The 12,140-nt window shown below is 39.0% G+C and overlaps 3 protein-coding genes across 3 annotated transcripts; 1 reads left to right on the forward strand and 2 right to left on the reverse strand.

Annotated features, from left to right (window-relative positions):
- Positions 1-596: 596 nt before the first annotated feature.
- On the reverse strand, positions 597-3,233 carry LOC106746203 (zinc finger CCCH domain-containing protein 15 homolog). The gene is made up of 7 exons (XM_014622510.1): positions 3,045-3,233; positions 2,672-2,879; positions 2,099-2,337; positions 1,770-1,973; positions 1,496-1,670; positions 1,215-1,409; positions 597-997 (listed from the first exon to the last, which is right to left on the reverse strand). The coding sequence occupies exons 1-7, from the start codon at positions 3,111-3,113 to the stop codon at positions 888-890; spliced, it is 1,200 nt and encodes a 399-aa protein (XP_014477996.1). The 5' UTR covers positions 3,114-3,233; the 3' UTR covers positions 597-887.
- A 549-nt stretch (positions 3,234-3,782) lies between these two features.
- Positions 3,783-6,827, forward strand: LOC106746371 (eukaryotic translation initiation factor 3 subunit E). Its single transcript, XM_014622931.1, has 9 exons — positions 3,783-3,966; positions 4,039-4,155; positions 4,329-4,496; positions 4,579-4,701; positions 4,833-5,065; positions 5,158-5,275; positions 5,432-5,643; positions 5,730-5,967; positions 6,363-6,827. Exons 1-9 carry the CDS (start codon positions 3,877-3,879, stop codon positions 6,390-6,392), a joined length of 1,329 nt encoding a protein of 442 aa, XP_014478417.1. The 5' UTR covers positions 3,783-3,876; the 3' UTR covers positions 6,393-6,827.
- An 89-nt stretch (positions 6,828-6,916) lies between these two features.
- LOC106746370 (probable RNA helicase armi) lies at positions 6,917-11,469 on the reverse strand. The gene is made up of 7 exons (XM_014622930.1): positions 11,379-11,469; positions 10,431-11,291; positions 9,458-10,355; positions 8,434-9,302; positions 7,740-8,321; positions 7,396-7,641; positions 6,917-7,272 (listed from the first exon to the last, which is right to left on the reverse strand). Exons 2-7 carry the CDS (start codon positions 11,256-11,258, stop codon positions 6,925-6,927), a joined length of 3,771 nt encoding a protein of 1,256 aa, XP_014478416.1. The 5' UTR covers positions 11,259-11,291; positions 11,379-11,469; the 3' UTR covers positions 6,917-6,924.
- Between the last annotated feature and the right edge of the window lie 671 nt (positions 11,470-12,140).

Below are 12,140 nucleotides of genomic sequence, written 5' to 3' on the forward strand. Positions count from 1 at the left end.
AATGCAGATCAAACCGATTGACATCTATTGCTTCGTGAATACAGTATGATTCATATATATTGAGTAAATATAAAATATCATCCTTACATGAATCTATAGAAAAATTGGAATCCTGGAATCTCACTCTGCTTTCCGCGATGCACAATAAAGAAACTTATTGCTCCCCGGAAACTTACCGACCTCCGGAGATTTTCCAGTCCCCGGAAATTTATCAATCCTGGTAACTTACCGATCCTCGGAAACTTGTCGACCCTGATAACTTACCGACTCCCGAAAATTTATCGACCCCCAGAACATTAAATTGCCTATTATTGATCAGTTGTCATCGTGTTACCCTCTTACCGACAAAAACTGACGCAATGAAGTTCTAACATTGAACGCCCAGAAACATTACTGACCCTATTGACCCTTTCTAATCCTCTCTTCCCAACAGTAATTGAGCCTTCCAAATTGAATGACGCAATTTCTATGTTTATATCCTATATTTTATTCTTGTTCATCACTTGTGCGTTATGCTTAAAATTTATTCCTGATATATCTCCATATTGTGCGCAAAGCCTTATGTATATATGAAACTCATGGGTTATACAAATATATATATTTGCGCCTCTCTATTATATTTATGTGTAAGTATCAATGTTCTTTCCTTAATTTTCTCATTTTATTACATTTACAATATACCAATTGGTTCGCGCGACACCAGTTTTTTGTACATATGCTCAAATATACAAACACAATGTTTGTGTGTAAATACGTTGAAAAGTGCGCATGTACAATGCATTTGAGGTTAATCCGAGCGATACGTATTAAAGGAAGTTGATGAAACACGAATGAGAGGAGCGGAACCAACATGGCATGAGGAGAGATATACGATCGGGACATCTGGATTACTCCTCCAAGTCCAGGTCCCCCAATTCTTCCTCTAAACCTTCCAAGTCCTCCTCCATAAAGAGGTTTTCATTAATAGCTAACGCCGCGGCACCTTCATCCACAGTCACTGCGATAGAACAAAACATTCATTTAATAATCTAATAATATCGAAACAAAGATGTCTATTATACAAGTTTTAAAATTTGTGAATAAACACCTTAAGTTTACCTAAGCTCAACTTACAAGTTTTTTTCTCTAATTAATAGAATATCGATTGATCAATCAACAGCACTTTACTTTAAAAAGAAAAAAAAAGCATCAATTGATATAATTATATAATGTACCTGTAACGTTCTTATCATCATCAGCGACATTATTAACTTTTAATCGATCTGCAGCAGCTACAGTGATACCCGTACTATCAGTTTCGCTAGCCTCAAAAGCTAGACGATCCATATCGAGTTCCCTGTATTGTATATCTTCATAATCATCCTCTTCGCGAACATAACTGGATATTGCTTCGTCTCCGTCGTCGATACCTACGAGAGTAAAACAAAAAAATATAGAATATTCACATCGTATGCAAAGCTCGAACGAGCCGTGTCTCTCGAACGATAGATCTTACCGTCTCCGGTTGCGAGGTCTGGGTTGAAGTAAAACATCTCTCTGCCCGATATGCCGACCTGGCGACCAGCCTTGTAATCGTTTCTCTTCTTCTCCTCATCCTTGATCGCCTGTTCTTGCTTCTCCTTCAACTTTCTCTTCTTCCAAGCTAAGAATGTCTCTAGTGTTATCTTGGTCTGTGAAAATGATTAAATAAACAAGTGATCAGTACACTGTTCTTTTGTAAAATTTACAATGGATTGATTTTAATTGCATATTTCATACAATATTTATACCTGATGAGGCCCCAAATTAGCCCTTTCCTTTTCTATTAAATCCTCCAGGGATATCTCATCTTTCTTTTCTTCCTTCTTTTTATCCTTCTTCAAGACAAATCCAGGAGGTAGGGCGTGCCTGTAAATGCACTTTTGACCAGACGGACATTCCCAAAACCAACCGTATTTGGCCTTTTCTACTGCCTCCAAAAAATGTTTGCAGATCTAGTGAAAGAAAACGTTTATTTATCTTTCTTCTTTAGAGGAACAAGTTTTCGAGAGATCTTTCATAATTCTATAATTGTTTTTTTTTTTTATATAAATGCTTATCAATCATCTGTTCAACTTACAATGTCAGTTGTTGGGCGAATACCGCCACCGTGTTTTTTCTCTACAACTTCTTTCAGTTTGTCCTCATCCCATTTATCCATTGTATCTGCTTCCTTATCGTCATCTCTCATATCGCAGTACAAGGAACGTTTCTCAGCTTTACGTTCAACACTCAAGTCATGAGAGAACTTACACTTATCTCCCTTTGTACATTGTCCTTGTTTGAAGAATGTACAAACGACAGATTTAGGATCTATACCTGCAAATATCATTTTATCACAATGTTATTTTTTTGTTTAAAAACACATCTATATAAAATTTCATGGATCCTTATATTCAATGATATTTTGAGTATCTTGATCTCTCTTTCTCTCTCTCTCTCTCTCTCTCTCCCTCTCTCACATATTGTTTTAGTATCAAATTTTGAAATAATTAAAAGAAAAACCTAAGCATACAGGATAAAAGAATTCTATTTCAAAAACAACGCAAAATATTGAAGTTATATTCAAGTAAATTAGGGCAATTTTAGATAAAATTTTTTTAGATGATCTAGATAATAGCAACTATATATTTATAACAACATTATACCGTACCTTTATCTATTTTTTGTATTTGGACAGGTTTAAAGATGAGTGCTAGTTCCTTCTGTTCCTTGAGCTTTTTCTCCTTCTCCAGTTTTTTTGCATTAGGATCTTCAAGTTTGCGTGGATTAACACCACCGGATTTCACTTGTTTTTCAACCTGCTGAATGAATTTCTGCTGCTTGGCACCTTTCTTATTTTTTATACCAAACGTTTTATCCTGAAAGAAAAAATTGCCTTAAGAAAATCATATTTTCTTATATGAAAACATACCTCGATTATAGACGTGACATATAAATTAAAGATTTTTATATTTAGCATATAAAAAGTATGTGGATAACATGTGGAAATTTAATTTTCAGTTAAAGATGAAACCCCTTTTTACCTCAATAACTTTCTCCTTTTTCTTTTGTTCCGTTTTTTTGCTCGGCGCCGGTGCCTTCTTAGGTGGCATCTTGTTGATTTGAAATTTTTTCAGTGATATAGATACATTTAATCCTAAAATTAACTTTAACAAGAGCAGTACTCCGCTCCAAAGTACCTATCGCCGACCATTACACTTCTCCTCCGCATTGTGCCCCTACACATCATGCTTAATCAGTGCGATAATCTTTGTGTATGGAAATTTCCTAAAAATACAGAACTATTTTCATGAAAAATAATTTCGATGAAAATGTTAAAGTTTAAATTTAAAAGTTTACACCTGAAAGCTTAAATCTAAATATTTAAATATTTAAAGTTAAAAACTTAAAATTGGAATTTTAATTTTTAAAAGTCCCTCTTCGTAACACGCATTTTTAAGCAGTTTTAGGAACATGTCGACGAAAACGGCCTGTTCTTTTTAGCTGTTTTGCTGTTCCTGTTCACTAAGTTAAAGTGAGACAAGTATATGTTTTCTCCTTTCAACTGGGGATACGATTTCATGGTAGCGTGAAGCGTCGAGCATCGGAGCCAATCAGCAGACGAGAATCATACATCAGCCCAATCGGAAGACAATCTATTGTCCGCTGATTGGCTTCGAAGCTTGATACTCGGCGCTGCCGTGAAAAAAAAATACCTTTATTGCTCCAGATCAGCAGTGCTATTAAAAAGAACAGACGTATAGTTTGTGAGGAATTTTGAGAACACTGTTCTGAAAAGGAAGAGCCTTTTCGTCGCTTCGGTGAATGTTGTTAAATTCGGTGACCGCGAGGTAAACGAGGTAGAACTAAAACACGATGGCGAAATTCGACTTAACGTTCCGTATAGCTCAATATCTTGATCGACACCTTGTGTTTCCTCTGTTGGAATTTTTATCGGCTAAACAGGTACATTGTAAAATTGTGAAGCGCGGTGCGGCGTGGCATTTCGTTGGTTATGTTACATTACATCTATTCCAGATTTATGACGAGGATGAGCTGTTGCACGCAAAACTCGATATTCTGAGCAAAACGAACATGATTGACTATACGATCGACATTAGACAGCAACTTTACCCCAATCTGGAAATACCGGAGGTTTGTTATAACCTGATTGATCGAGTTATACGTATGTTACTCATATTTGTTCGTACAACAACACTGTCATTCATCTCTTGTTGACTGCATATATTTTGATTATGTGTGTTATATTAATATAATGTAAATAATTAGTATGAATTAACGTGATAAACGATATATATTTGGCTCAGGAATTAAAAGCCAGACGTGCTGATGTACTCCAAGAGCTTAGTACGCTCCAGGACAGTGTTCCAGGTTCAGTGGTTGTAGCTCTTATGAATGATGAGGAAGTTATGAAGAAGATGGAGAATATGCGAGACTCCAAAACATTTAATAATTATCTTACTCAGGAATCAGATGTCAGTGGAATGTGCAGTAATATACTATAATGAAGTATTTGATAGAAAATGATAATTAATTTTTATTTATTGTATATCACAGTTCAAGGTGGAGATGATGGATAGCTTCGTACAGTTAGCAAAGTATCGCTATGAATGCGGCAATTATTCAGTTTCGACCTCATACTTGTATTTCTATATGCTGATTATGCCACCTACTGATAAGGTATTTGATGAATTTTGAAATAATAATGCCATTGATATATGCTATTCTCTCTCTTTCTGTGTGTGTGTATGTATAGAACACACACCACACACGTGTGTATATATAGAAAATGAACTGTATTTAATTTCCAGAACTATTTAAATGTCTTATGGGGAAAATTAGCATCGGAGGTCCTTGTACAGAATTGGGAAACAGCTCTGGAGGATGTGAACAAGCTGCGGGAATACATAGACAGTAATGTTATTGGTAATTCGCTTCAAGTATTGCAGCAACGCACATGGCTCATTCATTGGAGTTTATTTGTGTTTTTCAACCATGTAAAGGGGAGAGATCTCATTATCGAGATGTTTCTCTATCGACCACAGTATGTATAATATTTTAAACAGTAATTTACGACAATATTATATATAAAAATTTGTAGTTTATAAGAGCTATAACACACAAATAACGTTACAGCTATTTAAATGCTATTCAGACAATGTGTCCACATATACTTCGTTACTTGGCTGCTGCTGTTATCGTTAATCGTTCTAGAAGATCAATTTTGAAGGATCTCGTAAAAGTCATACAACAGGTTAGATTATGAAATCTTCTATGTATACAATTTGCCTAAGATTTCTTTCGGCGAAATAATAATCCCAAGTTAAATGACTCTTGAGCTTGAGAAGATTTTGACAAATTTCTTACAAGATTATTATTTTCACACACGCACATAAATGTATATATATAGGAATCTTATACGTACCGAGACCCCATCACAGAATTTCTCGAACATCTGTACGTTAATTTCGACTTTGACGGTGCCCGGCAAAAACTGCAGGAATGCCAGACTGTTGTCTTCAATGATTTCTTCCTGATTGCTCTGTTGAATGAATTCGTAGAGAATGCTCGACTAATGATTTTCGAGACGTTCTGTAGAATTCATCAGTGTATCAGTATCGGGTATGTACTTTCTCGTCGAAATTAATTACCTGTACCAATTATTATTTATCAGTTAGTTAGTACCTTTTGTATTATTTCGTATATAGGATGCTCGCGGAGAAGTTGAACATGAAGGCAGACGTAGCGGAGTGTTGGATTGTGAATTTGATTCGTAACGCACGCTTGGACGCTAAGATCGATAGCAAGTTGGGACATGTGGTAATGGGAGGACAGCCGGCATCTCCGTATCAGCAATTGGTGGAGAGAATTGAGGCCTTGAGCGTACGAAGCGAGGCATTAGAGAATCTAATCGAGAGAAAAGTGAAGGCGAAAACTCAAGATCCAGTAAGTATAGCGTGGAATTAAGAATTAAGAGGTCAGTATCATTCACGATCATACTGTGCGCGCACGGTGTTACATGATTTATTTTATGTAGCGTGTTGCGAGATAGATGTGAGTTGTGAAAAAGATACTAAAGAACCTTCTACACACAGATATTATTAACAATATCTGTTCCACCATATATTGTTTTTAATGTATTATTTCAAGGCATGTGTTCGTTTGTCGTCCTCGTAACTGCAAGGTATATTGAATGATCAACTCTTTTATTTTATCAATTGTTCTTAAGTGTTTTAACCGTTTATTTCCATCATTTTGCCATTATTTGAACATGAGTAATTAAGAAAGTGAGGTATCCTGAAATTTGTTTCTTACATAGTAACGAGCGATTTTCGTTTCAGTATCAACACTCGTGGAACTTGGACTTGTGACATCTCGACACGATATGGAAGAGCAAGACGCAAAAGAAGTATTCCACGAACGACTATTTGCAATGAACAGGATTGATGTACCACCATGTACCTTCCAAATGTAAAGAAATGAAGATCAGCGTCACCGTGAAAAGAAAAAAAGAAAAGAATTTTTATTCGTTGGTCAAACCTAACATCGAAATATATGTACACGTATAAAAGGTAGAAATTCATCCTGTAACTGATAACTCTCAACACTCTAACGATAAGCAAGTCGTAACATTTCGTAAAAGAAAATATCGCTTTTGTTTAATGTGTATATATAATTATATTTTTAAGATTAAGGATTATAAACAAACAATCGGGTCTCTCCAAAATATATTTATGCTAATACATAAAGTTACCGCGATAAAAATAAGGAGACAGTGTATCTGAGAATTTTAAGAAGGAACTTCAGCTATATTCTATTTTTTTCCCCCTTCTTTTTTTATTCTGGAGAAGTTACAATTTTGCATTCTCTGATCGGAATTCTGCAATTTCTTACTCTTTGTAGTTAAGAAACTTTGTTTATGCAGAAATCGTGTTGAAAATTACATCCCGTGTATGCACCACGATTCATACAGTGTATCAAAACACTCCTCCAATGTGGATCCATGGAGAGTAATTTGGGATTTCCGAGAATGATCAGCAGAGCGCGAGCGCGAGTGATCGCAACGTTGAGTCTTTTTGGCGAAGCGACGAATCCCAGAGCGTGCTTAATGTCTTCGTCGATTAAATTATTGCACGACCTGACAGCCGAGAGAATAATCACTTTCCTTTCTTGCCCTTGAAATCCTTCCACGCTGCTAACTTTCGGTATTTTGAGATCTAACTCAAACAGCAGGTCTCTGATCTGCATGACCTGTGATTACAAGGAAAGCGGTTGTGTCACAAAGTACGGCACACGAAGGATACTAAATACATATAGAATAATGCAATATGTAGCACATGTGTAAGACAGTAAATGATAGTTAAATGTGTCTACCTGCTTTTGATAAGGAGTTATAATTCCTATGTCATCCGGCTCGAGTCCATACTTGTACAATTTCAACAAGTAGAGGTACACTTGTGTCGCTTCCTGAGGATTGTACCAGCTCGGGCTTTCGGAATCTCTAAGGTTCTCGCCATCGACCCCGTGGAAGACGATAGCCGGCGGTGATCCGTTCCTCTCGGGCAACTCCGCTCTCAGTGTTTCTAAGAGCTTAGCTTCCTGGCTCTTCTTAGACGATATCTAAATGAGAGAGAGAGAGAGAGAGCAAAAAGCAAGAATTGTGTAGTGAATTCGTGGAAGACCGAGTCCAGAACGATATTAATAATGATAAGTCGTACTTGCGGCAGCAATTCCGAGTGGTAAAACAATGAATTTGACAGCTCCAATATCTCGGGTAAACTGCGATAATTTATGAGGAGCTGCGTGACGAGTCTCGGATCGTAATAATTCTCGAAACCTTCGTCGTCTCTCTGGTACGGGAACTGATGCAGTACCCTCGACAGGAACGACTCGCCTAATCCAAAGCGCATAGCTAGTTTGCTCTGCACTACCGGTCCGAGCTGCATCGGGTCGCCCACGAGAACCACTTGGCCCTCATCGGAATGAATGAAGTTCAACGGTATCATGATCTCCGGCTCGGTCGCTTGTCCCGCCTCGTCCACCAGGATATGAGAAAAGTGACCACGTGGGAAACCCATATTGTACAATAGTCCCAAAGTGCTGCAGGTGCCGATGGTGATTCGATGACGACCCAGCACAGACATGGTACAATTCAGTCTGGGCCCCTTTCCTGGACTGTCGCAACGCACTCTCTCGTCATGCCCTCTTCGTTCCTCTCCCAACTCCGCTGTTGCGCAGTAAGGCAGCAATCGCGCGGGTATAGAATTATCGTACAAGCAATGATGAGCGATTAATCGCACCTACGATATGCAGCAGTGAGTAAATCAGGGGGCTAATTTAACGTGTGAATTCTTCAGTTTTAAATCAATGGAAAGTGAAGGATTAACGTTTACGGAGAAGAGAGAAACTTACCAGGTCACCAGGCTTCAGTACGTCGTTGTCCAGCAAACGTTCCGCGATTAAATTCGCCGAGCTATTCGACGGTGTGGCCACTAAAAGTCTGCTCTCGGGTATCACGGTGAAAAGTTGCAGGATCGTCTCGCAAAGTGTTATTGTCTTGCCCGTTCCGGGCGGACCGAATATCACATAGGGTAGCGAACGTGCTAATCCCTTCAGTATGTTCCTCACAGCTTCCCTTTGGTAATAGTTCAAATTCTTATTGTACCAATTTAATTTGCGCCTTTTTATCTGGTTGATATAGGGTTGCAATTCGTCGTTCTGGGTAGTTTCTTCACCTGCTTTCTTCGTAACTGCGTTATTGACTGCGATATTAGTTTCATTATTGCAACTCGTTAAATTCGTTTTGAGATTCGTCGATTGCGTTTCCGCGGTCTTCGCGATCACTTCGGGCGACCCTTCGATAAGCTTAACGTTGAAAAGCCTCTCTACCACCGACATTCTTGGAGACGTCCTGGAGACTGTACTCTCAACGGACGTTTCGCTGCCAGAAGCGATACTGTTAGAGGAACCGGCGGATGACATGGATTCGTTTGCTCTGTTACCGATTCGCATGAAACGAACGGGTTTCTCCTCGACTTCGTATTCCTCCAAGTGAAACTGCGGCTCCTTCTCCACTACTTTGGTAGGAAACAGAATATCAGGCCCGAGACGATTGAGGGCCAAATTAACAGCGTTGTGGCAACGCTGAAGCGTGGTCTGTGAACACTTAAATGTCACTTCGCAAGCTTCGTTGTTGTAATCACTGTGAAACTGCATGTTAAATTTGAGGAAAATCTCGTTGCTCCCGACTTTGTGGATGTAGCCCTCGTATTTCAGTTTTCCTATTGTAAGATAAAAAAATCAAGATTATTCTAAGATAAGCAACTTTCCAAGTCTGAAACATATGAAAATTACTTTTGGAGCTTTAGTAAGCTCCAGTTATTGCTCGCAAATTTTGTATGTGAATATAAGTGTTTTTTTTTTTTATAAATATTACCTTGAGACGTATCCCACTCAAAGGATACCACGGCTCTATCACCGACCAGCAAGGAGGGCCGTTTTTCTGCTAGCCCCGGCACTTCTAGCACAAGATAATCTCCGCACCGTCGCATGGTCGCGCCTTTCATGTCGTATTGTTGAATGTTGAGCGTCTGAGCTATCTCCTCCAGATACAACAAAATGTGGAAACGTTCCTTGTACGTATCAAAGGTCAGTTGTTTCAGAAGACACGGTATTTCATCCGACAGTGCGATTTCACACTCTATCTGCGATTTGTCATTCTGCACATTGTTCGAGATCACGTTCCAAATGTATCGCGGCACCTTGAAGACTCCGTTACGTACTTTAACGAAAGCAGGCGGTTTAAACGGTCTCACTCCAGGAATATATGTCAGTACGTCCTCTTCTTCATTCAAATTGTCAAAGTTGACTTTCCGTCGGCCCTTTAGCGCGACGGACGCGGAAGGCGCGTTTTGTGAAAGGTTTCTCGCATTGACAGTTATATGAAACAATCTACCGATCTTGAAGTCTTCGAAGTTAAAGATATACAGCTCCTCGGATCTACCGACGAATTTTGCTTTACACTTGAACGTGCATGAAGCGCTTTCAGCGGGATTTATTACTAACGTACTAGCACACATATCCGTCGGCGATGTGATCACTGTTAACTGAGACGGAGTTTTCTGCGGCACGAAGCGACTCTCTCGCAACACGTGAGCATCGCTGCTAGTATTACGTATCGCAACCGTCAAGGTACCCTCTTCTTCTATATCCAAATTGAACTTCAACTCGTCGTCTATGACAATACCGTTTTTATTCTTTAACAAGTCATTTGTGTCCGACAGTTTGGAATAAAAACTGCTTACGGATGACCAATGAGAAGTTTTGTCTTCTGCCTGAGAAAATGCAAGATATAACTTTATGTGAACGTATGAAGGGAAGTTTGTTATTATTACCGGGAAAGTTCTTACCAGGATTAACGGCACTACGGTTAATGACCTCCATCTGTGTATTCCCTGATCACTCTCTATGCTATCGCTCACCACTTTGTCATTGACACGAGGAATATAACCCGGTTCGCACGCGCTTTTATGAAATATCACATTCTTATCGATTACTCCTACTTGATTCAGCGAATCATACTTGGTTATCACACCTACATCCAGTTTGGATCGCAGTGGCTTGATTTTATCTACTTCCAAGATCTCACCGCACAGATCCGGAGAAGATTCGTTTACTTCAACCAAAGACTCCACAGTTATCCAGTCACCGATGAGAGGAATGAATTCGGATTGTATTTTATTCAAGTTGATGTGAATATTGTTCGGTTCAATGATGATGACACGGCCCTCGCGTCCCGTCACTCTGGCGATCAAGCTTCTTTGTATCATGTTGCTGTGTTGGCTGCTCTCATCGTTTCTCGATATACATTGTGGGCTATCCCAGGATTCACCATCAATCACATCGATAATCTTTACTACTTTTAGCTTTGCTTCCCGCAGTAATGCCAAATAGTGAACATTATCGCCTATATTCAGATTGCTGCTTAAATTGTCATTTTTCTCATACGCGTAGCGATCATCTATCAGGACATGATCCAGGGTAACACGGGTGATGCATCCTGTTTTGTAATAACATCCTTCTTTGTCCACCGTTTCTTCTTCCGCAGTTTCTTCATCTCTCGCGCGTTCTATACGAGATATAACTTTGTCTATATCTTCGATCTCAGTTTTTTCCGAATATTTTTTCACATACATTATGATATATTGAATCAGGCTCCAGGTGACCATCAAAGCCATTGTGTCTAACTTCTTTGGCTCCTATCTAGGTACCTATGGACGAGTATGTACGGTAGTAGTTTATATTGAAGCATTGATGAAAAAAGCATCGTGAAAAGTAAGGTAAACAAGACAACATACCGATCTATTGGTTGATATCTCCACTCCGTTGCCTTAAGATAATCCAATTCCTTTCGTAACGACTGTACGCGCTTCGCATGTAACTCCTTGAAGAATCGTTTACGTTGCTTCTGATCCTGCCACTCGCATTTCATATGATTCAGAACTTTGGAAGTTTGGTTCGCGCTTGAGGTTAATTCCGAGTCTTGTGATTCCGGTGTCCTCTGTCCTCCTGTTGAGTGCCCTAGAGTGCTCGACGACAAAGTGGACGAATTCATAATTTGTTCAAATGTCTCAACAACACCGGTCACCGATGTATGTTTGCATCTTGTTACAAACCCTAACCTCGCTAACCTTAACTACCACGTAAAATATATTTGCGAGGTGCTCTGGAATTAATCGTGAGTGTTCGTAAAATTCACCGACGAAACAACGAGTAACATTGCAATATTGAGAAAAGATCCAACACACCGTACACGTATTCGCGACTACGCCATTCTTCGGTTCGATAGGCGGTCAAGAAACCGGTGGTGAAGGCTATTTTCCAACGTCATTTTCTACGTCATTCTTTACTGCGTTCCAAAACTCTACTCGATGGGTAACATTAAATTGACCAATCAGGACAAAAAGAAAACAATGATTTCTTTATAAGGACTGGTCAATTGGTCGCTCTATCTGTCGAGCAGGATTTTGGAACGCAGCCCTTCGAGACGGTGTTCTAAAAATCAACGATAATCGAATCTCATCGACATTTTAAAATCAGTTTCACCTATATATACTTTC

Source organism: Dinoponera quadriceps, unplaced genomic scaffold (genome assembly GCF_001313825.1).
Source record: "Dinoponera quadriceps isolate SergipeBrazil2010 unplaced genomic scaffold, ASM131382v1 scaffold566, whole genome shotgun sequence".
Lineage (NCBI taxonomy): Eukaryota > Metazoa > Arthropoda > Insecta > Hymenoptera > Formicidae > Dinoponera > Dinoponera quadriceps.

Bases quoted from the DNA above. Each gene is read 5' to 3' on its own strand.
- LOC106746203 (XM_014622510.1), bottom strand. From the start codon at position 3,113: ATGCCACCTAAGAAGGCACCGGCGCCGAGCAAAAAAACGGAACAAAAG. The intron at 2,880-3,044 runs GTAAAAAGGGGT...TTTTTCTTTCAG, and splicing joins AAAAGGAGAAAGTTATTGAG to GATAAAACGTTTGGTATAAA. The intron at 998-1,214 runs GTACATTATATA...GTTCTATCGCAG, and splicing joins TGATGATAAGAACGTTACAG to TGACTGTGGATGAAGGTGCC.
- LOC106746370 (XM_014622930.1), bottom strand. From the start codon at position 11,258: ATGGCTTTGATGGTCACCTGGAGCCTGATTCAATATATCATAATGTAT. The intron at 10,356-10,430 runs GTAAGAACTTTC...GCATTTTCTCAG, and splicing joins CCGTAGTGCCGTTAATCCTG to GCAGAAGACAAAACTTCTCA. The intron at 8,322-8,433 runs GTAAGTTTCTCT...TGCATATCGTAG, and splicing joins TACTGAAGCCTGGTGACCTG to GTGCGATTAATCGCTCATCA.
- LOC106746371 (XM_014622931.1), top strand. From the start codon at position 3,877: ATGGCGAAATTCGACTTAACGTTCCGTATAGCTCAATATCTTGATCGA. The intron at 4,156-4,328 runs GTTTGTTATAAC...TATTTGGCTCAG, and splicing joins CCAATCTGGAAATACCGGAG to GAATTAAAAGCCAGACGTGC. The intron at 5,968-6,362 runs GTAAGTATAGCG...TTTTCGTTTCAG, and splicing joins AGGCGAAAACTCAAGATCCA to TATCAACACTCGTGGAACTT.